Below are 27,999 nucleotides of genomic sequence, written 5' to 3'. Positions count from 1 at the left end.
CTTGCCGCGCCTGCGTGCTGCGCTCGCTGAGGAAGGATCCGGGCTCCGAGCTCGGCGTCGTCGTTTCGCCCACCGCCGGGAGCCGGGCCCTGCCGCGCACGCAGCCCAGTTGCCTCGAGCGAGCCGCCGAGCCCGGCCGCGGAGGTGAGAGGGCGGCGGCCATCGTCGGTGCTGCCGAGGGGGCGCCGGGCATCCCGGCGGGGCGGCCTAGCGGGGCGGAGCGGCGCGGCCGTGCCATCCTGTTGTGGCCTGGGCGGTGGGAGCGGGGCCTGGTGGGCCGGGGTCACTGAGTGCTGCTGGCCGGGGCGGGGGGCGCTGCTGGGGTTGTGCGCCGAGGTGGGATCTGCGGCCCAGGAGCGGTGTTGTCGTGCGGGGGGTTGTGCGCCGGGGTGGGACCGGCCCAGGAGCGGTGTGTGTGTGTGTGTGTGTGTGCGCGTGTGAGGGGGGGTTGTGGGCCGAGGTGGGACCAACCTCCCAGGAGCGGGGGGTGTGTGGGGGGTTGTGGGCCGAGGTGGGATGTGTGGTCCAATATCAGTATTTCCTTGGGGGTGGGGGTAGGAGTTGTATGGTGAGGTAGGATGGGTGGCGCAGGACCTGGGTGTCGGCGTGTGTGTGCTGAGGTGGGACCTGCGGCCCAGGAGCGGTGTTATGGGGGGGGGGGGGCGACTTGTGTGCTGAGGTGGGATGGATAGCTAAGGCATGGTGTTGTCATGCTGTGGTTTTGATGTGTGTGTTTTGTGGGGAGGTCTCCACCAGCTGGTTATTTAGGTCTCTGGTGAAATTAAACCTCCTGCTTCCTGCTATGACTGTTGAGGGTTGTGGGATTCAAATGTAAACACGCTATAGGCCCTGTCTGCGTTGAGGGCTATCTCTCTGTTTTGTCCACACGCCACATAAGTTTCAAGGTCCCAAGTTTCAAGTGTTTTCTTGCAACACTTTTTGCTGTGTACTTAGTGGATAGCTGAAGGCGGGGATTTGACAAGGAGTTTGTTAAAGCTTGTATATTGCACGTCATTAGAGGTGCCTACCCAGGCTGAACAGACTTGTGAATACCAAGTCATGTCTCTTTTCCTCTTCTACCTTTTATATCTTGGGAGAGTTTGTAATAGTAATTAGTAATCCTCAGCTGATAGAGCAGGCAACTGCAATAAAATGGCTTTTAAAACTGGGTGTATTATCATTTTGTTTGCTTTTTTAGAGTGGCATTTTAATTTTGTGTATAGTAGAGTGAAATAAGAACTCCACCTTTAATTTGTCTTTTAAAAGAAAAGTTGCATCCATTTAGGCCATGTCTATATGTACAGTGGTGCTGCTGGTAAAGACATTAAAAAATGAGCGGCATAAGCTGTGTTGGCGGGAGAAGCTCTTCCACCGACATAGTGCTGTGCATATGAACACCTATGTCAGTGTAACTTGTGTCACTCAGGGGCATGAATAAACCACTTGCTGAGTGACATAAGTTATGCTGATATAGGCTGTAGTGTAGTACTAAGAAGTATTATGTCTAAGGAATTGACTACAAATTAGAAGCCAGGAATTCATGTGTTTAATCTTGGTTCTGACACTGGTTTGCTGTGTAGTTTTGAGATCAGGCAGCTCCCCTAATTGCTTTTTTTCTGTATTCTCATCTACAAAATGTTACGGTTTTTTAAATCCCATTGTATTGGGGTATTCAGAATTGATGTTTATAGATTTGAGGTGTAAATATTTAAGTTATAGATGGAATGGTAGTTTTCAGTTACAGTTGGCATTTGAATCTTCTAATTAGTTGCAGTTGTAGAATAACAGTTGCAGGGATTAATCCAGGTCCTCTGGATCTAAAAGTATGGTCCCCTGGGTATGTCTACCTAGAGACTGTGCCTTTCAGCATAGGCAGAGAGACTCACACTTGCTCTGACTGAGCTAGCATTAAAAATAAGTGTGGACCTTGTGGCACAGGTCTGAGGCAGGTGACTGGCCCCATCCACTGCACATGGTGCAATGTCCATGCTGCTATTTTTAGTACAGTACCTCCAGCAGTGCTAGTGTGAGCCTGTCTACCTGCTCTGAGTGGGGGCATGTTTCCAGCTGCAGTGTAGGCAATAACCTCTATTGCCTGACCTAAAGAACTCAGGCTCCAAGGCTCTGGCAGAATCATAAAACTCTCTAAGTGGACTGATGACAACAGAGGGGCAGAGCCATCTTGTGTAATCAGTGAATAATTTAGTGAATTAGAAACTCTTTCTGTGTTTGCTGTCAAATTATTGTAAATTTGTTATTTAAATGGTTTGTGTGAACATATTTCAGTCTATAAATTGTTCACAAACTACTTGCTGCAGCTTGTGCTGTGGATGCTTTCTGTTTACAATATGCTTTGTGTTTTTAGTCATTTGAGTTGTGTGGTATTTCAGCTCCATTATTGGATCATGCCCAGATCCTCAAAGCACATTCAAAATGGTTGAAAGAATACCCATATGAGTAGGTTTCGTTATCATGAATTTTCTTGTGACTAAAACTAGGCGTGTATGAATAACTTGCTAAAACCAACAAAATGGGTCATGAATATTGACACACGTTCATGATTTTTAATTCAAGCAAATGTCTGTGTACACCCAACTGTAATGATGTAGTAATGCTGCTGGGACCATCAGTAAGATATCAGTGTAAGTAATGTATGACCTTTTTCTGTCCTTTCCAGTAGGTTTTACCACCTATTGAAATAATATGAAAAGTCCATACAAAAGGAACGCATGCAAGGTCTCAAAATACTACTTATTCTATATGGGACACCTTATTGTACAATTGCAGGAATGGAGTTCTTTTATATTTTAGATATTTTTTTCTCTAGTACCATAGTGGAAATTAATGGCATGATCCTGCATTTCCTGCTAAAGCAAAATTCCCTTTCGGTTCAATGGGAGCTTTATCTAAATAATTTGTGCAGGATCAAGCTGCACATTAGTGAGTTTTTCAAACTCTGTGGAAGACTGTAATCTAAGTCATGGTAGTAGATGTGCTACCTTGCATTAAAGATTGATAGTGGTCAGGGTGGATTTGATTTAAATCACTAGTCAGGAAGACTCAATTTAATCATGGTTTTCTACATAAAAGTGCATTTTTGTTGATTGTTATAACCTTAATACATATTCTTCACAACTCTGATAGATGTAGGTTTCATTTTTAGAAGGTACACACTATACATTTTTAAACAGTGATTTATTTTGAAAACTTTTCACATTAGTTTTACAGCTATATCAGAAAATGAAATGGTTGGTTATTTCATTCACCAAAGGTAATTGAAGCAGATATTTATGAAGTCATTGGGAGGTGAACTATCTCCAGTTCAACAGGTTAATCATTAATATTTGGAGGATTTTCTTGCCATGCTGTATTAGGAGGAGAACATCACTGGACAGACATTTAAATTGTTTTATTTAACTAAAACAACGTTGCATATTCTGGACTTTTTTCTTCAATGGCAAACTTATAATATTTTAACACAACAAGCGTATGTCCCTCACTTCTCACATTTATCTCAAGACTTCTTTTTCTTGTGTAGATCTATTCCACCCCCAACAATCTTCTATTCACTGAACTTTTTGAAACTTTGCACTTTTAGAGAGAGGTAAGGGATTGACTCTGTGTATGCAAATTTGCAGAGGGACAATAGAGTTGAGGTCTGGTATTTCTCACCTCTATATATTTATTTATTTAAAACATTTTTTTTTTTTTGTTAACAAGCATGTTACCTCCGGGGAGACAAATCCTCAGTTTGAGAACTGCAAAACTAAGCATCTCTGATGGTATCTTCTAGACTGAGCACTGAGTCCCATTGATTAGATAGAAAGATTAACCTAAATAATCTATACATAAACTTGTGGAACCCCATAAGACTGGGTCCCTAATGCATGAACTATTGGAACTCATTTACAAAACTTTTCTTAAACATTACATGAATATATTGTCTCATACTATAGAATTAGGATTTATAATCCCTATTCCATGATGAGATATCTTTGAGCTATACTGTATCTTAAAACAATTTTTAGATAGCTTTTTCCCTCAAAGCTTTTTATCAAAAAAAATCCGATTTAAATTAAAAAAAAATCAGATTTTTTTTAAACATTAATTTTTATCCACACTGATAGTGGTAGATTATATAATCTTATTACTAGAAAGGTACAGACACTTGCAAATTATTTCACCTTGGAGTCATTTTTTTGCAGTCATAATACTCCTACTGTTTAGCCTGGAGCATAGCCATACACCCACTATTTAGAGAAGGGGTGGGCAAACTATGGCCCGGGGGCCGCATCCGGCCCTTCAGATGTTTTAATCTAGCCCTCGAGCTCCAGCCAGAGAGCAGGGTCTGGGGTTTGCCCCGCTCCACGCAGCAGCATTTCCCTCTCCCCCTGTCCCCCGGCTCCTATGATTAGGGGCAGCCAGGGGGCTCCACATGCTGCCTCTGACCCAAGCGCCACCCCCACATCTCCCATTGGCCAGCAGTCATGGCCAATGGGAGCTGCAGGGGCGGCACCTGTGGACAGGACAGCACACAGAGCTGCCTGGCCATGCCTCCACGTAGGAGCCAGAGTGGGGACATGCCGCTGCTTCCGGGAGATGCTTGAAGTAAGCACCACCCGGAGCTTGCACCCCTGACCCCCTCCAGCTCCCCAGCCCTGATCCCGCTCCTGCACCCAGAACTCCTCATTTCTGGCCTCACCTCAGAGCCCACATCCCCAGCCGGAGCCCTCACCCCCTCCCACACCCCAACCCCCAATTTTGTGAGCATTCATGGCCTGCCATACAATTTCCATACCCAGATGTGGCCCTTGGGCCAAAAAGTTTGCCCACCCCTGATTTAGAGGATTATTCCAGTTAGAGGTTGGTACAGAAAGTAGGGACCACCAGCAAGGGCTGAGACTAATGTACTGGCGAGAAGTCCATGCCCTTTTACTCCTCTCCTTGCTCATTAGCTATCTTCCTGTACCGTGCTTGGTGGGGTGTGAGGTAGAGGGATAATATATATCTGCCTCTGTTTTCTAAGTGTGTGAAACTTGAAAACTCCTCTATCCCTAGACTGCAAGAAATTTGAAGTTAATATGCTTTTCCTTTCCATCTAATTTTCAGCCTCCTGATGGATGCAACAGGGAAGTGGAGGGCCTTCACTACTCTACCCCTTTCACTGTTTCCTGGTATTTGCAATGTTTGAGGGTCCCGTAGCACTCTACCAATCTCCTAACCTCTGTTTTTGTATCCTCCACCCCCTTGAATATCTCCCCTGTCTGTCTCAGCTGTTTATAGGGTTCCTGACCAGTATAAGAGTGAAAATGATGCAATTCTTGTCAGTTTCACTCATGCCTATAGGATTCCAGGGATAGCTTTCCATTTCAATCTTCTTCATTAGAAAGCTAGGAGCACCAGTTGGGGGCATTAACACAGTCTGTAGATACAGGAAGATAGCCTTATATATGGAAAGTTTCAGAGTAACAGCCGTGTTAGTCTGTATTCGCAAAAAGAAAAGGAGTACTTGTGGCACCTTAGAGACTAACCAATTTATTTGAGCATGAGCTTTCGTGAGCTACAGCTCACTTCATCAGATGCATGCCGTGGAAACATGGGAGGAGGTATTTTTTCATATTCTCTGTGTATATATAAAGTCTGCTGCAGTTTCCACGGCATGCATCTGATGAAGTGAGCTGTAGCTCACGAAAGCTCATGCTCAAATAAATTGGTTAGTCTCTAAGGTGCCACAAGTACTCCTTTTCTTTATATATGGAAAATGATTTAGAGCCATTTTTGTAATAATAATGGCTAAACATTTAGGTAATAATTAAATGTTAAATTCTGTAGAAAGTGATGTCTTTGGCTCCTGTCTCTTCAAGCAAAGTTCCCTAGTTGCCCCTGGTGAGTGAATTTTCAGGCTTGGAATACAGATTTGTTATGCATTGCTGCAGATAGAGGGCTCAACATTTTTTTTTAAAGTTTTTTCCAAAAGCTGTTTTTTAAAAAAGATTAATTAGAAGTATTTTTAAAGTAAGTAATTATAATCTGGATGACATGGTCCACCCAGTCATACAAATGTTAAAGTTGGTCAAAATTGGGGTTTCAACTCTTGTAGTGTTGATTTGAAAAGCAGGCTGAGTAAAAGGCTGTAGATTAAGGGTGCCAAACTGATTTGTTGTAAAGGGCCAAATTCCACATTTGGTTTTCTGTTGGTTGGGGTATAAATTTAGGACTCCATTTTCCCCCTTAATCTACACCATCCCCCACTGATGTCAGTGGGATATTTGGATAGAGATCCTTTTCAGAATCTGGCCTATATGTGAAAACTAAACTTTTAGGTATTTATGTAGTACTTTATTATTCAGCAATGCTGAACAGGAAGCTCTTCTCCCCTTTGTCATGATTTCTGTCTCTGCCATTGTTTTCTCATCTTTCCTTGCCTATATTCTTCTCTTCTGTCTCCTGGGTTATTCCCCTTTACATTTCTTTCCGTGCAGCAGCTCCTAAATCCCACTTTCCTTGGCGTTTGGCTTCACTTCCTTCCTTGTTCTTTTTGCTAAAATGATCAGCACTGAAGTAATTAATGTTGTTGCTGAAATGTTATAATTGAATTTTAGAGTTGATGTCCAGTTAGGATAATAGGGTCTAGGGGCATTCACACTTCTTAGTTGTTGTTACAGGCTATTTGCATACTCAGGCAGATATGACTGCAACAGTTATGCTCAGTTATATTTGGAAACTTTTCCTTTTAGTGCTCCTAGTTGCAAATATTACTTTAAAAAAAAAAAGTTGCCATTCTGGACGATCTGAACGTTGTGTGCCATATAAATACAAGTGTAGGGCTGGGTGGATCCTGCAAGTTATATGTTTGACTTCTCTGCTGTAGAGCTTCAAAGTGACCTCTGTTAATTGTCAGCTGTTTAATTTCGGATTTCATCTTGTTTTATTCTGACTTCATTTTATTATGAATTCCAAATGAATTGGGTTCTTTTAATTCCTAAGCAATGCAGTATTAATAGTGCCTCTTAGGTTTAGCAGAAGACAGTAAACCATTTTTGATTGTTTTTCCTAAAACATACTTCTAACTTTCTCTACCATTAGACATGGGGAAATCCTTTTCTCACCTGCCTTTACATACGTGTAAGGAAGATGGCTATGATGGAGGTACGGCATCTGAAAACATGAGGAATGGATTAGTTCACTCTGAATCCCATAGTGAAGATGGAAGAAATGGGGATGTGTCACAGTTCCCATATGTGGAATTTACAGGAAGAGACAGTGTCACTTGTCCCACTTGCCAGGGAACAGGGAGAATTCCACGTGGTAGGTGTTATAGATAAAATTAAGCATATTTCCTTGTAAATGAAACTAATACCCTGCATCCAATAGCTACAATTCTGTAATTGAAATTTGTTTTTCTCTTCTATTTCTGCACCACCAAGACAGTCAGATTGAGTGCGATGAATCAACATTTTATAAATTACCTTTTTAATATTTGTATCAGAGAAAATCAGTGCAAGATTTTAACCTTGATTTGCTCGTGCTTATGGGCTCTTAACTTTCCTTGTGTCTAGGTGTTTTATCCCTTAACTATTTTGAAATGACTAGGCAGAGTTATACAGAGAGACATTGTATGAGGTCTCTCACTGGAATATACACTGTGATAATTGGAGCCTGCACCCTTAAGAATATTATTTTAATAATGTTCTCACTAACCTTTATTTTTAAAACATGTGATTCAATTCAGAATTCTAACTGTCCATCAAGTATACGATCTTCTGATTGTTTTTTCTGTTAAATGTTTTCAGCATACATTTCTATTTAACAAAAATGGTCAGATTAGTTTTGTGAAGTAACAATTTTGATGATTGATGTGTAAACTTGTACTTCATCATACATATTGGTCCCAAACATTTAACAATTCTAACTTTGCAGTTTTATACAATAACTTTTTGTCAACAATTATATCAAAGCTCTTTATAACTGGTAAATAGTGTGTAGTTCCCATTTTATAGATGGAGAAATTTAGGCAAGGGTAGGTATAATATGGTCTTTTGACTATGGTAAGGAACTGTCGTACAGAGAGTCTGGCGTAATTCTTGCTTAGACAATCTGTACCTTAAATGATTACACCTCTTAAAATGACCTACAAATACTTGTGAAAAATGGCCTTTACGGAAACTACATTAGCAGATAGAGCATTTTCCTTTTAGATGTCTTTTGCATGTTGTGTTAAAAGCTTTACTTCTCTTTCTCTTTTAAAAAGCAGCCTTTTGTGCCTTTGAGAAGGCTGTTGGACCTCTTTAAATAGTACCATCAATAATTCTCAACATACATTGTATTCTGTTTTTTAAAATCATAATTGAGGGATTCAGCTCTCTGCAGGCTGTTATGCTTTTGTGTATTGTACATACCACAAGAAGAGGTTTTTTTGAAAGCCATGCATTTTGCATGCATTGAATAGTAAACATCAGTTGTGGCTTGGGAAAATCTGTTTAAATAGGTAGTCTGTGTTTCTGGACATAGAATGATTTTCTCCTGTGACTGCATTGTTGGATGCCCCTTGTTACTTCTACTTTCCTTAAAAGAGGATGCCCTTGTCTGTGCATGCTGGAGCTCCTGACAGTATTGCTGCAAAGGTCCTCAAAGGTATATTTGATCAGGAGAGTGAAATAGTTAATGGGACTTCATCATATGGTGGTATTATCCTTTCTACCTGACATTCCTTGGAGATTTTCTTGCTAGCTAGTAGATAATGTGAGAATATGGGCAAAGTCCAATATCTAGTGCTATTGAAATTCAGCATTCTGGTTTAAAAAAATATTCATGCACCTTCAAGTACCCTGGTGTACACTGCTTTGAAAATATAAACACTTTTAAAGTGCTAAGTATTCTCTATCTAGAGCTGTCACAAACTGGTTTTAAGCTGTACCCTTTATTATGCAAAAAGAAAAGGAGTACTTGTGGCACCTTAGAGACTAACCAATTTATTAGAGCATAAGCTTTCGTGAGCTACAGCTCACTTCATCAGATGCATATCGTGGAAACTGCAGCAGACTTTATATATACAGAGAGAATATGAACCAATACCTCCTCCCACCCCACTGTCCTGCTGGTAATAGCTTATCTAAAGTGATCATCAGGTGGGCCATTTCCAGCACAAATCCAGGTTTTCTCACCCTCCACCCCCCCACACAAATTCACTCTCCTGCTGGTGATAGCCCATCCAAAGTGACAACTCTTTACACAATGTGCATGACAATCAAGTTGGGCTATTTCCTGCACAAATCCAGGTTTTCTCACATCCCCCCCACCCCCATACACACACAAACTCACTCTCCTGCTGGTAATAGCTCATCCAAACTGACCACTCTTCAAGTTTAAATCCAAGTTAAACCAGAACATCGGGGGGGGGGGGGGTAGGAAAAAACAAGAGGAAACAGGCTACCCTGCATAATGACTTAGCCACTCCAAGTCTCTATTTATTGACAGTCTCTATTTATTGACATTGGTCAAACTGGACAGTCTCTACGTAAAAGAATAAATGGACACAAATCAGATGTCAAGAATTATAACATTCATAAACCAGTCGGAGAACACTTCAATCTCTCTGGTCACGCGATCACAGACATGAAGGTCGCTATCTTAAAACAAAAAAACTTCAAATCCAGACTCCAGCGAGAAACTGCTGAATTGGAATTCATTTGCAAATTGGATACTATTAATTTAGGCTTAAATAGAGACTTGGAGTGGCTAAGTCATTATGCAGGGTAGCCTGTTTCCTCTTGTTTTTTCCTACCCCCCCCCCCCCCGATGTTCTGGTTTAACTTGGATTTAAACTTGAAGAGTGGTCAGTTTGGATGAGCTATTACCAGCAGGAGAGTGAGTTTGTGTGTGTATGGGGGTGGGGGGGATGTGAGAAAACCTGGATTTGTGCAGGAAATAGCCCAACTTGATTGTCATGCACATTGTGTAAAGAGTTGTCACTTTGGATGGGCTATCACCAGCAGGAGAGTGAATTTGTGTGGGGGGGTGGAGGGTGAGAAAACCTGGATTTGTGCTGGAAATGGCCCACCTGATGATCACTTTAGATAAGCTATTACCAGCAGGACAGTGGGGTGGGAGGAGGTATTGGTTCATATTCTCTCTGTATATATAAAGTCTGCTGCAGTTTCCACGATATGCATCTGATGAAGTGAGCTGTAGCTCACGAAAGCTTATGCTCTAATAAATTGGTTAGTCTCTAAGGTGCCACAAGTACTCCTTTTCTTTTTGCGAATACAGACTAACACGGCTGTTACTCTGAACCCTTTATTATGGTGTATTTTACAGAAATGTTCAGCCTCAATCCTAAAACCAATTCTAGTTAGCCTGGTCAAATGATTAGTAGATGCTCATGTCAAAGCAAAATCCATCTCTTCAGTAGAAGACTTTTTTGATGACACTAGAGTTCTTACTGTGTGTTAGGTAACAGGAGGTACAATCTTAGTGAAGACCAGAAAGTTGTAGTTTTAGATGTTCCCTTTAGGATTTACCCTGACCTTCTAATATGCATGAAAATTATAACTTGTCGTCACTAGCATATTACCATGTGTTAGCTCATCTTTTTTTCCTATAGAAGACACAGCGTTAGGTGTACTAGCCCCATTTTGATCAAATTCTATTTTTGCAAAGTATAATCTTCCTAAAATTACTCTTGCATCTTTAATTTGACAAATTAGTCTTCATTTCCCCTCATAAAAATGTTACTCCTGGGGGAATTCAGCACCACGGTGGACGCACAGAATTCATGTGTCCCACAGAACTTTTTTTTCCACAGAAAATACATTCTGCCCCAGAGGTACTGCAGTTCTGCCTTTCGCCCACCAGAGGACACTGTGGTGCCAGAACAGCCAGCAGCATGAACACAGCCTACTGTTCTGGCACCACAACATCCGCTAGTGGGCAAAAGGCAGAACTGCAACACTTGTGGGTCATAATGTAATTTGGGGGTGGGAGGGGGGAGGAGAAATTCTGTGAGTGCTCAGTGGGGCAGAATTCCCCCAGGAGTAGAAGTTCATCACAGAACCCTGCCTGCAGAGCCAAGTTAGGACAGACAGAGTGGGACACATGGGGCTGCTGGGGCAGGTCACAGACTGTTGTTCAGAATGGCTTGGGGGGGGGGGGGGAGACTGGGGCTTGGGCTCAGAGCTAGTGGGGTGACAACGTTGAGCCAGGGGCTGAATGTGAGTGGAAGTGCAAGGCCACATGGGGACTGAAGAGGGGAGGCTGCAGGGATATATGGGGATGGTGGAGGAGACTGCAGAAACCCGTGGGGCTGGGGGGTGTGGGGCCGGAGCAGATATGTGTCTGAATGGGAGAGACTTGGGGTCAGCCAGGGTCTGCATGGGGGAGGCTCCCCAACTCCCTAACAGTTTCCCCCACCCCCCAAAAAACCCCTGTTCCATACTTCTCCCACCCATACCCAGCAACCCTCCAGGTTCACTCCAGGCTCCTTCCTCCTCCCTCAGCTCCTCCATTACCCCTGACTCCCCCAAGCCTTTGTAGTGCTTCTGACGGGTGCAAGAAATACAGTTCTGCATTGTAATTTAAATGAATTATTCAAAATTCTGTATTAATATGCCTAGTAAGGAAACTATTTGTCAAAAAAAAATTACCAGATTCTTTTTTTTTTGGTTTGTATTGATATACTTGCTGACAGATATTTAGAAATAAATTACCATAATAATTGAAATGGGCATGATTATATTTTGTCAAAACACCACAATATGCAGAATTTTGAGAATTTTAAAATACTGTGCACAGAATTCTTAATTTTTTGGTGCAGAATTCCCCCAGGAGTAAAATGTTGTTTTGGCATAGAACGGCTGCCACATTCTACTCCAGAGAGAGCTGTATTTCAGTACTGGTTAGAAGTCCTTGTTCAAGTACAGTTTGTGAAGCATTTCAGAATCTTCTGGGAGGAAAGGCTCCAAAACCATTGAAAAAAAAAATCATTTTTTAAAAAATAGCAACAAATTTGAAGACAATGTAATTTCCAACTAATATCAGTATCAGTGTAGTGGCTTACATAAACCTAAAAGATTTAATATCATTAGGCATCACATCTGGCCTGTGTCCTTCTGTTTTTGTAGTTTTACAACCATATATTTTTTCTCTCCTGTTGCCATGTGAAAGACCCATACAAAGGGCTGTCAAATATTTCAAGTAAACAAATTAAATAGAAATGTTTTTAATCATCCTGTTATGGTAATACTAGGTGTTATGTTAATAGATAACACTTAAGTTGAAGATGTTTCTAATATATAATGTTTGTTTAGTAAATCAAAATAGAAAATTGTTAAACATACCTTTATTCAATTTTTGCATTAGGGTGACTTATTAAACCATTTATTTGGTTTGCATGTCTCATACTAAATATTAAAATGTGAACTAATTAACGAAAGTCTGCAATAAAATATTTTCATTAGAACTGGCTAATAGAGTGAACTGGTATTTTAAAATTCAGTATGCTAGAAAATAAGATTTCAATATAGGTAACAAAATTTTGAATATAGGAGACTATATTTCACAATTGGAATTACGAGCACAATCTACTTGGATTCATGCTTTTGTTAAACTGTAGCAATCATATGGAATTTGTTTCTTGTCTTTTGGCGAAATGCAGCTGTTCAACACAACGCAGAGTAAAAATAAAAGTAGCACTACAATACTTTTTTTCACAAAGTTTGAAGACTATATTTAAACAATCACATGACTATTTTTTTCGGTTTCTCTCAAACAAGAACAAATATTCCAGAATTTTTTCTCAAACCTTTTACCGTGTTTCTAGCTCTTCACACACAGATTTTTGTGCTCTGAGGAAACTTTGTGTGGCTTTGTTTTTGTTTACCCAGTCATGAGTCTATAACTGAAAACTGTGCAGAGAAGAGGCTGTGGGTTCATAAAAAAAAATGTAGAGGTCTGTTGGTGTGGACAGGAAACCAGTGTGCTTCAACTTATTTTAACCTCCCCTTGCAATACCTTATCGCAAAAGCTATGTTTGAGCTGAATGGTGCCGTTAATATTTAGATATCTGTGATTAGGCTCCACACTTTAACCAACTATTGTCACATGCTGTGTTGCTACATCTGCCTTATCTCCTCTCCTGCTGCTTGTACAACTTTCACATTAAATAACCTGCATACTTTCAACTTCTCTTCTATGCAAGTCCTGCTTGTACTTAGTATTCCCATGAGTTCATATAGCATCTAGTGTAATGAGCCCCTAGTTCTGTTTGGTGCTTTTGGTGACTAATGCAATACAAATAATTGTCTTCCAGAGAAACCAGTATTTCGTTTCGCTGCCCTGTCAAAAAATTGCTTCTTAACTTTTTTCTTCTGAGATAAAAGCACATGTCCCTTAATACACCCACAGATTGTTCTGTTACGGGAAATTAAAAGGATTTTTGTGTAGTCTATGAAGAGATGTTCCATACCTAAGGACACTTTCCAAAATGTTGTTTTAATTACTGTCTTTTTTTATTAAAAACAAAAATCCATCATGAGGTGCCATTATATTCTGCTGGAAAATGCTGTTTGCACTGTTTTTGTTTAGAGATAACTAAGTCCACCTAAAGATATTTCTGAAAATTGTTCTTGTATATTTGTAGGGCAGGAAAACCAGCTTGTGGCTCTGATTCCATACAGTGATCAGAGGCTGAGGCCAAGAAGAACGTAAGTTACAGTAAGAATATGAATGTATGAAATGATGAACTTTTCTTTTGCTGATAAATTGCATCACATTTAGCATCAGAATATAGATTTTTTTTTTTTTTTTGTTTAAACCAACTCTCAAAACATTAACAGAGCTGCAGGGTAGCACAAAAACTTGTTTTTTAACAAGGTATTTTGTAGCACAGTGCATAATGCAGTACAATATCTTTTGGGCTATAGTTATATTGAATTATTAACATTTTAGACGACTGTGGCTGTATATTGCTTGAGAATCCAGTAGCCTTTACTGTAGACAAAGGGGTGGGCAAACTTATTTTTTGGCATGAGGGCCACATTGGGCTTCTAAAATTGTATGGCGGGCCGGGTAGGGAAGGCTGTGCCTCCCCAAACAGCCTGGTCCCCGCCCCCCTGATTTCCCCCCTCCAGAACCACCAACCCATCCAACACTCCCCTGCTCCTTGTCCCCTGACCGCCCCCTCCTGGGTACTCCTGCCCCTAACTGCCCCCCTGGGACCCCGTCCCCTATCCAACCCCTCTTGCTCCCTGTCCCCGACTGCCCCGACCCCTATCCATCCACTCCCCCTGGGACTCCCACGCCTATCTAGCCCCCCTCCATGTTCCTGGTCTGCCGACTGTGGGCGCCCCCCGCCCCTGGAACCTCTGCCCCATCCAACTGCCCCCTGGGACTCCTTGCCCCTTATCCAACCCCCTCGCTCCCCGCCCCCTTACCATGCTGCTCCGAGCAGCAGGACTGGCAGCTGCACCTCCTGGCTGGAGCCAGCCACACTGCCGCGCTGCCCAGCAGGAGCTCGCAGCCCCACCGCCCAGAGCGCTGGTGGCACGGTGAACTGAATGAGGCTGCGGGGGAGGGGCTGGGCGCTAGCCTCCCTAGCTGGGAGCTCAAGGGCCAGGCAGGACTGTCCTGCGGGCCGTAGTTTGCCCACCTCTGCTCTAGACAAAGGGCAAAGTAGCTTTTAACCTGAAGGCAAAAGGCCAGATTCGTTGCCGCCATAAGGAGACAGTACTTCACTGTCGCATCTAACTCAGCAGTGAATTTGGCCCACTGTTGTCAAATAAGTCAATTGCTGTTATATATTTCTTTAGATAGATTCTTGGTCATCCAGTGTCAAGGATCAGTAAACTCATCATTCTGGTCTAGCCTTTTTTGTTGCTGCTTTCTCTATTAAATTTATTAGATCTGCCTATGTGTTAAATCAGTTGAACCTTAGTGATTTTTGATGTATTTTATGATAGTGACCAAAATGTTTTGGATTTTTCTGTAATAGACTTTTATTTTCATGTATAGCAGACATTAGAAATCCTACAATACTTAATTTGGCAACAGTGTAATGTTAGCAATAATAACAATTATTAACAAGTACATGGAAATATTAGTGAATAGAGAGATATTTATAATTCTTTTAGGTTTGTCATCTCTCTGCTAAACCAGTCCCAAGTTCTGATTTCCAACACTAATGTGTTTTACTGAAGCTGTAGCTTTTTTTAAAAATGTACTCATTTATTTGCAAGTATACCACTCATTTTATAATACTGAAAAATGGCGATACCATTTTTATAGGGATGTGAAAATTGTCACATTCTACAACTTTAATTGTGAGGACTTGAAGATTATACTGTGAGGTTAAGAATCATCTAGATATGGTACAATGGTAGGTCAGTTCTGAAGAATTGTTTATTGTCCAAAACTTGGAACAAATTTGCAGTTTTATAAAGCCGTATTACAAGGCTTTATTTCATAGGGTTTGCTTTTTTTCCCCAAGAAACCAAAAGTCACAGTTCTTAGTTAAACAGACATTTAAGCAAACTAGTAGCATTACTATTTAGCTTTAGTATAAAATATTTTTTCCTGTAAGATAAGGTGCCTTGAAAGGCATATGGGAGCCTCATTCTCATATATGACAATATTTCAGAATTTGATTTCCTTGCTCTCTCAGTTCTGAGGGTTCTATTTCAAATTAAGAGTATTTTTTGATTGAGGTCTTTTTCTTAAATTGGGCTCCAGAATAAGGTTAAAAATTTTAGACCAGAGCATCCATATCTGTTGAAGTTTGAGTCACTAATTACATCAATTACTTCCATAATTGAACTCTACTTGAAAGCAAAATTAACCTATACGCCAATATTTTTCTTAAATATAATATGCAGTTTAATTGCTCTCAGCTTAAATGGAATTTAAGGAGTTAGAGTGAAAGATTGAGACAGACTGGATTAAATATCTTGATTTTACAGAGGAATGCTTATATACTTAAAAAGAAAATAAACTATAGGAAAAGAGCGGTTTGAATTTTATAACAAATCACTTTTGTTGGTAATATCACTAGATTAACAGGTTTTTTTCGTTTTTTTTGTTTTTGTTTTTCCAGAAAACTTTATGTGACTGCTTCTGTAATTGTATGCTTACTCCTTTCTGGGCTGGCTGTGTTCTTCTTATTTCCTCGTTCCATCGATGTCGAATACATTGGAGTGAAGTCCGTATATGTCAGTTATGAAACAAGTAGGCGCATAATATATCTAAATATTACGGTAAGACAATCTGAACATTGTGGTAAAGTGAACAGTAAACTTGTGTAAATAGTTTCCCCTTAAAACACAATGTATGGATCCAGTCAAAAATGCTTTATTATATAGAATTTTACTAGGCACATAATGTATATCATTTATTTGTAAGCATTATGACAATGTTTACCCCAACGGGATTTTATGTGGATTATAAAGATAGTGACAACTGTTCAGGTGGTCAAATTCTCTCTCCAGTTTGCATACTCATGGGCTGCTACCCTCAAGTTTACTGTGAGACTTTCATCTGGTCTGGATCTTTGGGGAACAGTAGAGGTCTTACAGTGTGACTTAGAGGTAGAAGCTGGGATTTTTCCTGATCTGCTTTGGGAGGGTGTGCCAGGATTCTAGGTCTACTATTCAGAAAGATACGCCTTCCTTAAGTCTATACCTGTACTTCACTAAAAATAATATACAAGGTGATTGCAACTGTTGAGGTGGATACCTCTTAAAATGTGGCCACCTAAAATGTAAGTATCGTAAGTGTTTAGAACCAGCATGCTGAATTGGATAGAGTAGTGAACAGGGATGGCTCTAAATAATTTGGTGCAAAGGTGGCAGCATGCTGGAAGGAGGCTAAGAAAAGGGGCTACTCTGTGGATACAATAGCTAAATGCTCCCCATGTAGTGTATGCATTACAGATCCACGTTCTCCTGTGAACTGGGAAAGTAGATTCAGTTTTCCTTTCTCTCACAAATTTTCATGGAGTTGGAATCTTTGCTGAAAACCCAGTTGTTCATTTTATGTGAACAGAAGTGAATTTCCTGTTACGGCCTGCATAAATTAATGAGCTGACAGATATTGCAAGGGAGAAAATTGGGTATACTTCTACCACACTCACATTCTTGCCATTTAAGACCTTGTTTATCCTATAAGAAATGAGATTTAGTAAAAATATTAATTAACATTTGTGAAAACACCACTGTCTCTGCCTTCACCAGATGCTACCTAGTGTTTTAAAACATGTTTTAACATGTTGGTTCTCAGTACAAATTTTTTGGTGGACTCGGAGTGTGGCCACCAACTTTGGCTGGTAGCCGCTCTCATATTTTTTTCCCCTAAAGTACTTGATTAGCTTTAGGAAAAACAAATAAATATGCACATATACATGTCCAAATCCTTGTAATTTATTTAAAAATATCACTTTTCACAGCAGCCTTACTCAGCCCTGGCAAGTCTGGGGACAAATTAAACCTGGGTTGGGGTGATGGGATGGGTGAGTGGCTGGGGGAGGCAGGCAGGGGCTGGAACCTGAAGCCCTGTGGCCGGCTCCCAAAGCCCCACGGCCAGGGGACAGAGCCCGGGGTTGGAGCCTGAAGCAATGAGGCTGGAGCAACAGGCCTGCTGCTGCCCTGTCCAAAGTCTAGCTGAAGCCCAAAGTCTAGCCCCATCACCCCGGGAAAGCGGGGAACTCACCAATTGCCTGCTCCTCCTCCAGTGTTGTGCCCCAGGTGTCTCCAGAGCGGGGCAAGGCCCAACCCCTGCTGGCAGCCCCAGTAACCAACAACAGTGCAGTCCATCCAGGAGCAACAGGGAAGGGCCGCTATTTTGCCACTTCCTCTCGCTCCCACCCCTCCATCACAGCTGAGGAGGTTGTGGCCGCAAGAAAAGCCCCTGATGGCTGCATTTGAGAAACACTGTAACTGTTTAGATAATATGTTTAGAAAAGTATGCAGAGTTAGATAAAGCAAAAGATAATTTATACAACTATTTCACTTTGATATGAGACACTTTAATGTCTTCTACTCAACAATTTTCAAAATGGTTATTTTTCAAGAAACTCATGATGGGCAATTCTAAAGTTCTCTTTTTATTTTATTTTATTTTATGGCAGAACACCCTAAATATAACAAACAACAATTATTATTCTGTTGAAGTGGCAAACGTTACAGCCCAAGTTCAGTTTTCAAAAACGGTTATCGGGAAGGCCCGGCTAAACAATATCACCAACATTGGTCCACTGGATATGAAGCAGGTAAATGTGGATATGTTTTTGAAATGAGCCATATTTGATCTTGTGTTTTCTGATCATTTCATTGAATTATTGTTGGGGTCTTTTTCCAGATTGATTATATGGTGCCCACAGTCATACAGGATGAAATGAGCTACATGTTGTAAGTGTTTGACTTTTAAAATACGTGTGTGTGTGTATACAACATTGTACTAATGATGCTATATATGGTGCCCACTAAAAACTAACATTTACCACATTGCTGTACTTGTGCTATATTTGGATTAGGAATTACTAAATATACAGTAGTAAAGCAAATACTGCTTTTTTATGAATGGTAGACAGGAACATGGGCATTGCTGTAGTCAATCAGACCACTGGTTCATCTACTTTAGTTTCCTGTCTCTAGCATTAGCCAGCACCCAGTGCTTCAGAGAAGGGTGCCAGAATTCTTGTAATGGACTAATTTACAGTAATCTGCTCCAAGAAAAGGTTTTTTTCCTAACTAACTGTCTGGCTGGGAGTTGATTTATGATGCAAACATGAGGGATTATATCCCTTATATTTATCCTCTTTGGACTATGGATGTCACTACGGATGTACAATGGTGTAATTCCTGTGGTTGCAATTGAGGAGACAATTTATAAGCATTTGTTCATTTATAACTTCAAAAAAGAAATGTATTTGGGTTGAAATTTCAGTTGAATTTTGTAGTTTGGTAAAACTTAACTCTGCCCTTTTTGTTACCATAATATGAAGAATCTTTTGTCCATGAACATCTTTCAGATGAGCTTTTTGTATTTAATTCATACACAGTCAAAAAAAGTTTCAATTTGATACAACTGTAGACACCAATTGCAGGGTCTAAGCCATAGTACTCAATGAGAACTAGTGTCTTGGTATGTTTGGAGAAAATTTAAAAAAAATATTGCTAATAAACATTAGAATAAATGTGAAATTAGCTTACAAATGCTTAAACACTTGTATTTTCTGAACTTTTTAAAAGAATACATACAAGTCTAATGATTCAAATACATAACTTAGCTCGGAATCTTACTGCCATAATTATTGTTCATGTTTCTTAATGTCCAAATTTAAAATGGGTGGGCACAAAGAGTTAATCAAAAAAGCCTGCCAACCTTGTTGACTCTTTCCCTTGCAACTTTGCACCAGGAGTCCGGCAGAAATCTTAGGCTAGCTACACTACAGAGCTTACAGTGGTACAGCAGCATCGCTGCTAGTGGAGGTACTCTAAGCTGAAAGGAGAGAGCTCTCCCTTTGACTTAAGGCCTGGCTACACTGGAAACTTCAAAGCGTTGTGGTGGGAGCGCTCCCGCAGCAGCGCTTTGAAGTGCGAGTGTGGTCGCGCGTGAGCGCTGGGAGAGAGGTCTCCCAGCGCTCCTGGTAGTCCACCTCCACGAGGGGATAAGCTCCGAGCGCTGGGAGCCCGGCTCCCAGCGCTGGGAGCCCATCTACACTAGCTCTTTAAAGCACTCAGACTTGCTGCGCTCAGGGTGGTGATTTTTTTCACACCCCTGAGCCAGCAAGTTAGAGTGCTATAAAATGTAAGTGTAGACAAGCCCTTAGTTACTTTAGCCCCCACAAGCAGTGGTAGCTATCAGCAGGAGAAGCCCTCCCACCGACATAGCTCTGTCCACACCAGAGCTTAGGTCGGTGTAACTTGTGTAGCTCAGGCGAGCAGTTTATTCGCACCCCTAAGTGACATAACTTATACTGACTTAAGCTGTAGTGTGAACGTAGCCTTAGTGATGTGTTGAGGCTTTTCTGTTGTGCTTTCTTTGCCCATATCTTGAGATTTAAATTGAACTATTGGTTACAGAGCCCAGCTATCCCCTGCTTGAAATTTAAATTTAAATTGCAAGCCTATGACTAAACATTTGTTGTTAAAATACAGTCTTTCCCTTTCCTCACTTTAAAAAGCAGTTAACAGGAAAAAAAAAATCTACAATTATATAGAATGACTTTTTGCATGTAAACTTAAAAAAGGGATTTGTGTGTAGAGAAGATGACAATATGCTCTATTTGTAGCAACTTTTTACTAAAAATATTTTATAGTTAATTTACATTAATAGCAGCTCTTCATACTTAGTTTTCTTTAAAGACCAAGGAGCACATAAATATCCTCTCTATTAGAATTTTAGTTATTTAAAAAGTATTTTAGCTTGTTAAATCTTACCACTTGATTAGTCTAATTCTGGTTTTGTTATTTCAGTGATTACTGTACCTTGCCATCTATTAAAGTGCATAACATAGTAGTCATGATGCAGTAAGTATGGATCACTTGTATTTGTGCATAAAAGTAATTAGTGAAGCCATTCAGTGTATTTGAAAAAAATTTCATCTACAATGTTCTTAAATATGGGGGTAAATATATTCTATGTAAAATGAATAAACATTCTAATTTATAATGTGTTAAAATTACTAAATGGGTCATCGTTCCTTTGTATGATTCAGCTTCTAAGAAATTGTTATTTGCTGTGTAAATGTGATCTTGCCTTAACATGGAGCCTGGAAGGGTGATGAAACTTGCACAGCCAGTGCTCTGTCTGCTCTGTGACCGGAGACCTTTTGTCTCCAGGACCATTGGTCTGATAAGTCATATTTGCTAAATTAGTTTTTAAGAAAGCCTTTAAAATAAGTTATGCTCACTTGCAGGCAGGGTTATAGTATTTTTTTTTTTTAATTTTAAAAATTACGAAAGTCTCACTGGGTTTTATAGTTTAAACCTGAAACTGTCCCTTACCCATCTCTTCTCCACCTGTATACATTGTCTCTGTTTTCAAGCTTGCTGCCAGTTTCTTGTGTTGGTGTGAAGACCAGAGGTGTTGAATATTTGGATGGTTTGGATGTAAATATTTACCTTTCCTTTGCACCCAGATAATAAAAAAATAGATCAAAGTTTGGGCTTTTACACTTTGTCTTAATAACATTGAATACAGTCCATCATGACTATTTTTAAAACACAAAACTCAACAGGATATGCTAGGAGTGTGTTTTATGGATCAGATCTTCAGCTAGGGTAAATTGATACCGCTTCATTGGTTTCACCATCCTCTCCAAGTATAGTGTAGTCACGTATAATAGTAGCTCTGGTCATGTAGTACAATATTAACTTTTAATTAAAATTTAGCTAGCCACTAATGTGAAATAAAAATTGCTTATATTTATATAAACTGTTTTAAAATTTTTTTGAAGAAAATGTATATCTGATTTAAAATACTGATCATCTCACAAATTCCTTTTCTGTAGCCTTTACAAACCAATCGTCTCTTCTCTTTTTGTCTGTATTTAAGAGTGACAGTGACGACCTCTTACTTTGGCCACTCTGAACAAATATCCCAGGAGAGATACCAGTATGTAGACTGTGGTGGAAACACGACTTATCAAATGGGCCAGTCAGAATATCTAAACGTACTTCGACCTCCACAGTAAAAGTGGCAGAGTGGATGATGCAGGAAGAAAAAGATGGCTGTTGTTGCTGCCAGACTTCGTCTTAGTAGAAACGTTGATCAGGTTTGCTACTATTTAAAAGGGGTGTGTGTGTGTGTAAAGTTTAGCAACCCTGAAGGGTCTGTTCGCTTACAATACAATCTGCGGGAGGAGGAAAAGTGCAAAATGTATATAGCCACAATTGTTGAACAGTGTATTTCCCCTTCTGTTTACTTTTATGATATGTAGATATTTCTGTCGGATTGTTTCATTACAAAAAATGCATCTTAAATTTTTAGACAGAGAGCTTGGATTATTGCCTACAGCACAATGTGGCTATAAGATTTTTAAAGTAAATGTGCATATATTTAGCTGTATAGATGAAACAATGTCACTAAGGAACATTTGTGAGAGAGGAATAAATATATAAGCTAAAAGTTATTTACTGAGAAATGAAACTATAACACAGTAGTACAGATCAAGGCTTCTATTTAAGTCACCGGTTTCCTTTAGAGTGTCTGGATATGTCTTGCATATGTGGTAACTTGAGAATGCATTAGTAAACTTACGACAATACAGCTTTCTTTGTATAGGAATTCTGTTTTAGATATGCTTCCGTTACAGGTTAACTGCTTGATTTATCCCCCCCCGCCCACACACACACTCCTTAAGCACAAACAAAACTGTTATTGACTTGAATGAAAGTTTTTGTTTTCCTTGAATGTGGAATTTTGGATCTGGTGTTAAGTTGGCTACTGTTCATTTGTTTTTGTTTCTACCTCCTCTCTGCCCGTGTCCCAGGATGGGAAGTTATGGAAAATGTTCATTACATTCATATTTTTAAAAATGAATCATGCATATGACACAAATTCATGACTGCTTTGCAAAATTCATCACTTAGTTAAAGAATGTTGAAGTCTCTATTGGATAATGAAAAATATAAAATGCATAAAGTTACCATTCCCCTCCCCCCCCTTTTTTTTTTGTAGTAGTAGTTTGGTGTACAAGTGTATCACTTTCAAATTTACATGGAATCACTTAAACAGTATACATAGGAAATCTAGATTTGGCTTTTGGGCAGCTAAGTGTAAACTGAAAATATAACTAATCATAATTGCTTTGAAATATAAAGAATGTGTACCTAAACTACTTGTCAGTGTTAACATCTCTCTCGACTGAATAAGCAGTAGTTGCCCAAATCCTCTTGAGCTGTCACACTTCACATTATGAGATTGGAGAGTGACTTTTTTATTTATTTATTTATTTTAAAGTGCAAGTACCTATGCAAACACTAAACTACAAGAACTCAGATGTGGCTACTTTCTGATAACAAACCAAAATAGTCCTGAGTAAATGTTTTCAGTGTCACTGAATGCCAGGTATAATTGGCCGCAGAACTGTGTGCTTGTGCATTTCACCTTATGAGGAGCATAATTTAATTTATGTTTAATCTTAACATTTCTTTGATTTTTGGAGACTACTTTTAATGTCTTTAAAACACTTTTTTGTTCTTTTACTTCAATCCAAATAATGTCTTCAGTTTAGTTAAAAGAATCCTGATTTAGTTAGTTCTAAATTGGATAACGACAGGTTAATGTATACTGTGCTATTGAGTGGTTAGATTGTTAAATTAAAATGAACAGTATTTTTAAACAACAGGTACTGCCGCTTTAATGCTTCCATATCTTTCTAACATAGGATATTAGAAATACGAATCCAGTTCATTGGCAGTAGTGTTATATTCTAAAGGTAACTTTTCAGTTAAGAAATAGTCTGAAAGTTTAAAAATGTAATTTTGTTTTTTGTTCACATTTTTTGTTATATGGAGCTAAACTTCACAATTTAATTTAAAAAAAAAAAAGAAAAAGAAAAAGTTACTCTGCTATAAGTGACGGTCCTGCTAAGGGTTCTGCATGGGTGCGAAGGTGTGCCTGCCTATATCTCTTTGCGTTATTGGACTCTAAATCATCACAATTCTGTAAAATAGTGCTGGTCAGTTCACACTGAACCAGAAGACACAATGCTGGCATTTCAACACCAAGTTACTTTTGCTGCCTTAAAAATATTTTTGGTTGTGGGTTGTAAACTCGAAAAATGGTGTAAAATCCGAATCAAAAAAGTTTTACTGAACTTAATATAACCTAGTGCTCTTATATACATAAACATTTAGTTGCAAATGCCCAGTCTTTGACCATGGCTGGCAGTAACAAAGCATGCCTGGGGTGGAGGTTGGTGATTGGTGATACTAAGATGGCTGTGTGCGGAGCTTGTACCAGTATTTGTGTGGAGCAGCTAACTGCTGACAGTTAAAAAGGGCTGATTTCTCAGCCAGTGACTGGGATATAGAGAGGCTCTGGCCAGGCCCCTGTGCCAGCAGCAGAGAGTAGTGTGTGGTAAGAGTTACCACCTCTAGAGCACTTTGCCACTGCAGGATCTCCCTAAATCATGGTTTATTTCTTTCTGGATCTGGCCATGCCAGATTTAAGGCTACAACCTGCCAATGATACAGTGCAAAACATTCCGTGAGCAAAACTGTGGGTTCAGAAATAGACTGAAACTCTTAATCAATTTTACTTCTACATAAGCTTCTTGGTATTGGCTATTTTGAGAAAATGATCCATTAATAAAATCTGTCTTTCTGTGAACAGTGCTGTCAGTGGTAATACATCTGTGTAAAAGCTAGTTACTTTCCTTAGGCTAGTCCAGCTAAGAAACTTTTGGTTCAAGATGACAAAAATGTAGAGTTCTTCATGGACTTGATTCTGAAAAAGGATCTACCTGAGTGTATGATAGGGGCTAATGAGCGAGTTATTATGCAGAATCAGGGCCTGAAATAGTACAAGAAACGTAGGTTGGAAAGCATTCTCTTTTCATAGAAGCCCCAAAAGCTACTAATTAGGTCCATAGTGAAGCATATCCTTGTATAATTTGGTTTGTAAAATGCTGATTTATTTGGCCACAAAGTCTCTGAGGAGATGATATGCAATTTAAATTAAGGTGCTTACTTTGTATCCATTGGAATGTGTTAGCTTGGAAATGACTCTGGAACTGCGATGTGGGGGTGAAGGGAGAGGCTAATATAAATGTATACTAGAACAGCTGATACCAGATGTATTTGGTTAAAAATGACCCATACACTTACTCTTAACTGGATTGATCTCTTCTTCTTAAGGCTCATTTATGTTGTTACATGTATTTAACTTTTTAAAGAGAAATTCAGATTATACTGAAAATCCACTCTTTTAATCCCAACTGTTTGGTTGCACTTGAGGAAACCTAGAAATTAGTCCTAATCCTCTTGAGCTGAGGAAGATGAATATCCTAACTGCAACTTGGACTCCCCACTCTCCCAAAATGTTTGTGTAATTTTCTTGTAACTTATTTGTAACTTGGTGCTATAATGTAAGACGTTTTCTTTTTAAAGTTGCACTGTTGTAATGCAAACAATATCTCTGGTATAGTTTGTCACTTGCATTTTCTTAGTTTTTATTCTGTAGCAGATCTGTTGCACTCTAAAATAGAAACTCTATTGAAATATGACTGGGATGATGTAAGCTTCCTAGGGCAGTGATCACCTCTTTATTCTGTGATTGTACAGCACCTAGCACAGAGCAGTCCTGGTCAAATACCAGGATCCCGGGCACTATGGTAATACAAATAATAAATTATGTGCAGTTATGACATTAAACAGAAAATGTGCTTTTAAAACATAACTGTCAAATATATTCATTGTTAGAAAACTAAAAGCTTAATTTATGCTGTGGTAAACTGCATGGCATGTTAGGTCAATAAGCTACTAGACACTTTGATCTGTTTCTAACTAGAAAAATTGAACCTGTTTAATTTAAAATGTTTAAAAAAAGAAAAAAGTATTCTACAAACACTGGAGATCTGCTGCTTGAATACACACTAGAGGAATTCCAAAGGCAACTTTTGTTCTGAAAGACAGAGCCCATGATACATTGTTACTCATGAATTGTGGGAAAAAAATGCCTTCCAGATGTTCCACCACATTTGTAACTTGTTTCTTCATCTGGAGACTCTTTGGTAGAAGATTGCATAATTTTTAAAAATTGTAATGTGGAGGTCAGTGTGCTTTAATAATTTGCTATGCAGTATAGTTTGACAGTTTTAATGCACTTCTGATGTGTGTATTACCTTAATATTAACATTGCTGTTATATTTAGCAACTTTATTTTAACACACACACTGATCAACTTTGATACAAACTGTCCTTGAAATTCTCCAAGTGAGTAATCTGCTAAATAGTAGTATAATTCAAAACATTGTTTTTGTTTTTTACTGTACAGTGACTAGAGCAGACTACTTACCAGCGAGGCTTTACATTTTCATCATGGACTTAGTGCTACCAGCTGATTACTGAAATATGTCCTTGGAAAGGGTGAAATGATTGAGATGTTTGGAGGTGGTGTGTTACAGGCAAAATGTTTTTAGTTGCCGTTGTTAAAAGCTGAAAAATATAACATGAAGTTCTCTTAAATGTGTGTAACAAGTCTATAACCAGAAAACATTTTGTAAGTTTTGTCTGCCAATAACCTGGCACCTGACTCCACAACCCATTTATTATGTGTATATTCCTGTTAACTTCAGTGGGACTAGTTAATGTGCAAGAGTTAATTACATAGTAAGGTTTTCAGGATCAGGCCCTTGGTTGACACTTGTAGTAGTTTGGATTATTTTTTACTTAAATTATGACATGTCTGGCAACACTTTAAGATATATTCCTTTTCTAGAAGGGGAAACCTACCTTCTTTAAACTGTATTAATCAGAAATGTGTTGGGATAATAAGTAACTAATAGACTTTTTATTCAGCATGTTAAAAACATGAATTTAGTGTGATAAGAGGTCTAAAGGTAATAGTATTCATTATTTAGAATGATTTTTAGGTCAGTCTTGAACTGTCTTGCTCACTGGAATGGTAACAACTAGATGCATTACAAAAACATCATACACTGTTTCATTTGGGAAACCCTTAAACCCTAATTTAGTTAATTGGTTATACTGACAGGGTAAGAAATAGTAGTTTTTTTTCTGCTGGCCATGGAATTCTATTCTTGTATGGGCCTGCTTGGGACATGGATGTACTTAAGATTATCAAGAACCCATCATTATCTGTCAGAAACAGTTCTTAATTGGTAAGAAATGTGGAGAGCAGAGAACAAGCCCCAGTGTGTGGGATCTGTGAATACCAGAAAGTATTCCCTAGCCTGGATTAAAATGCTGGGTCACTGCTTTAGGTATTGGTAGTGCACCGGTAACTATACTGCCATTTGTCATGGTTGATGATGGGGAACAAGTCTGCAGTTTTGGTGTAGTTGTCTATTGGACATTAAAGATTTTACATTATCTATTAATTAAGCCACTTAATTACTGAGTCCTTTAATTTTGTTTTAATAAGTAATTTTCCACCAATTTAACCACTATTAGTGTTCATTGTACAGAAAATGCATATTGCTAAATATATGTATAGAGATGCTAATAGGTGATAACTATTTTTGTAATATAGAAGCTGTAACTGTTGCTTTTGTAATTGTGTGGCAAATATAATCTGTTTGCATTCAGTTGATCAAGCATGGTAAATCTTTCATATGTCAGTGTATTTGGACATGCATCAGTTGTCTTAAAATGTTAGTAAACTGAGGGGAATATTAAGTTATATCACTATTTGTGTTTAAAGTTCTGAAAGGGACTTCATAATGGGAATTTTAAAAGGAATTGTGCACTCGTGGAAAGAATGCTATTAAAAGTTAATTTTTGAAAGTAAACTTGGATCCTGTAGCTTTTTAATAACTTCAATCCAGTGTTTTCTAATAAAATTGATTTTCTCATGTCTTGAGTTTTCATACATTAATGGATTAAGTTTCATAGTGTTGTATGTACATCTGAGGTTCTCTAGCAGCAAGCCTGTATGAGCCTGAGGATCTACTTTTTTACCTGTTAGTTTATTTTAAAAGAAACATAATTGCTAAATTGGATTACTTTAAAGCTAAACAATACACATTGTCCATTATGCTTTAGTTTACCAAGTTGATAAAGAAAAATTCTATAACACCAGTGTATGAACAATAACTTAAAGGAAATGAAAAATAAAACTTATTCAAAATAAGTCTTGTACATGGTTTATTAAAATATACTGAAAACCCTTTCTCATTCTTAACACTTTCCACTCCCTTCCCCCCCCCAACATATAAACAGATTAATTTGTCACTAATGCCATTAGTCTGGTTTCTAAATGCACTTCCACTAACATCAGTCCAAGAGTTATTGTCTTAATGGGCCAGAAAGTGGATGCTAGAAT

The 27,999-nt window shown here is 39.0% G+C and overlaps 1 protein-coding gene across 2 annotated transcripts; it reads left to right on the top strand.

The window, feature by feature from the left end:
• The first annotated feature begins 15 nt into the window (after nt 1-15).
• TMEM106B (transmembrane protein 106B) lies at nt 16-27,466 on the top strand. 2 transcript variants are annotated; one of them, XM_084619962.1, is made up of 8 exons: nt 16-144; nt 7,087-7,308; nt 13,637-13,700; nt 16,085-16,244; nt 18,113-18,253; nt 18,343-18,392; nt 20,463-20,516; nt 21,544-27,466. In XM_084619962.1, exons 2-8 carry the CDS (start codon nt 7,089-7,091, stop codon nt 21,680-21,682), a joined length of 828 nt encoding a protein of 275 aa, XP_084476088.1. In that variant the 5' UTR covers nt 16-144; nt 7,087-7,088; the 3' UTR covers nt 21,683-27,466. The 2 variants fall into 2 exon arrangements, with proteins under 2 accessions (XP_084476088.1, XP_084476087.1); XM_084619961.1 differs by lacking the exon at nt 16-144 and adding an exon at nt 2,622-2,642.
• Nucleotides 27,467-27,999: the final 533 nt, after the last annotated feature.

Source organism: Lepidochelys olivacea (assembly GCF_965140295.1).
Source record: "Lepidochelys olivacea isolate rLepOli2 genome assembly, chromosome: 2".
NCBI classification, from domain to species: domain Eukaryota; kingdom Metazoa; phylum Chordata; order Testudines; family Cheloniidae; genus Lepidochelys; species Lepidochelys olivacea.
Note: the sequence above shows the minus strand (reverse complement) of the source record. Positions and strands in the feature narration are given on the sequence as shown.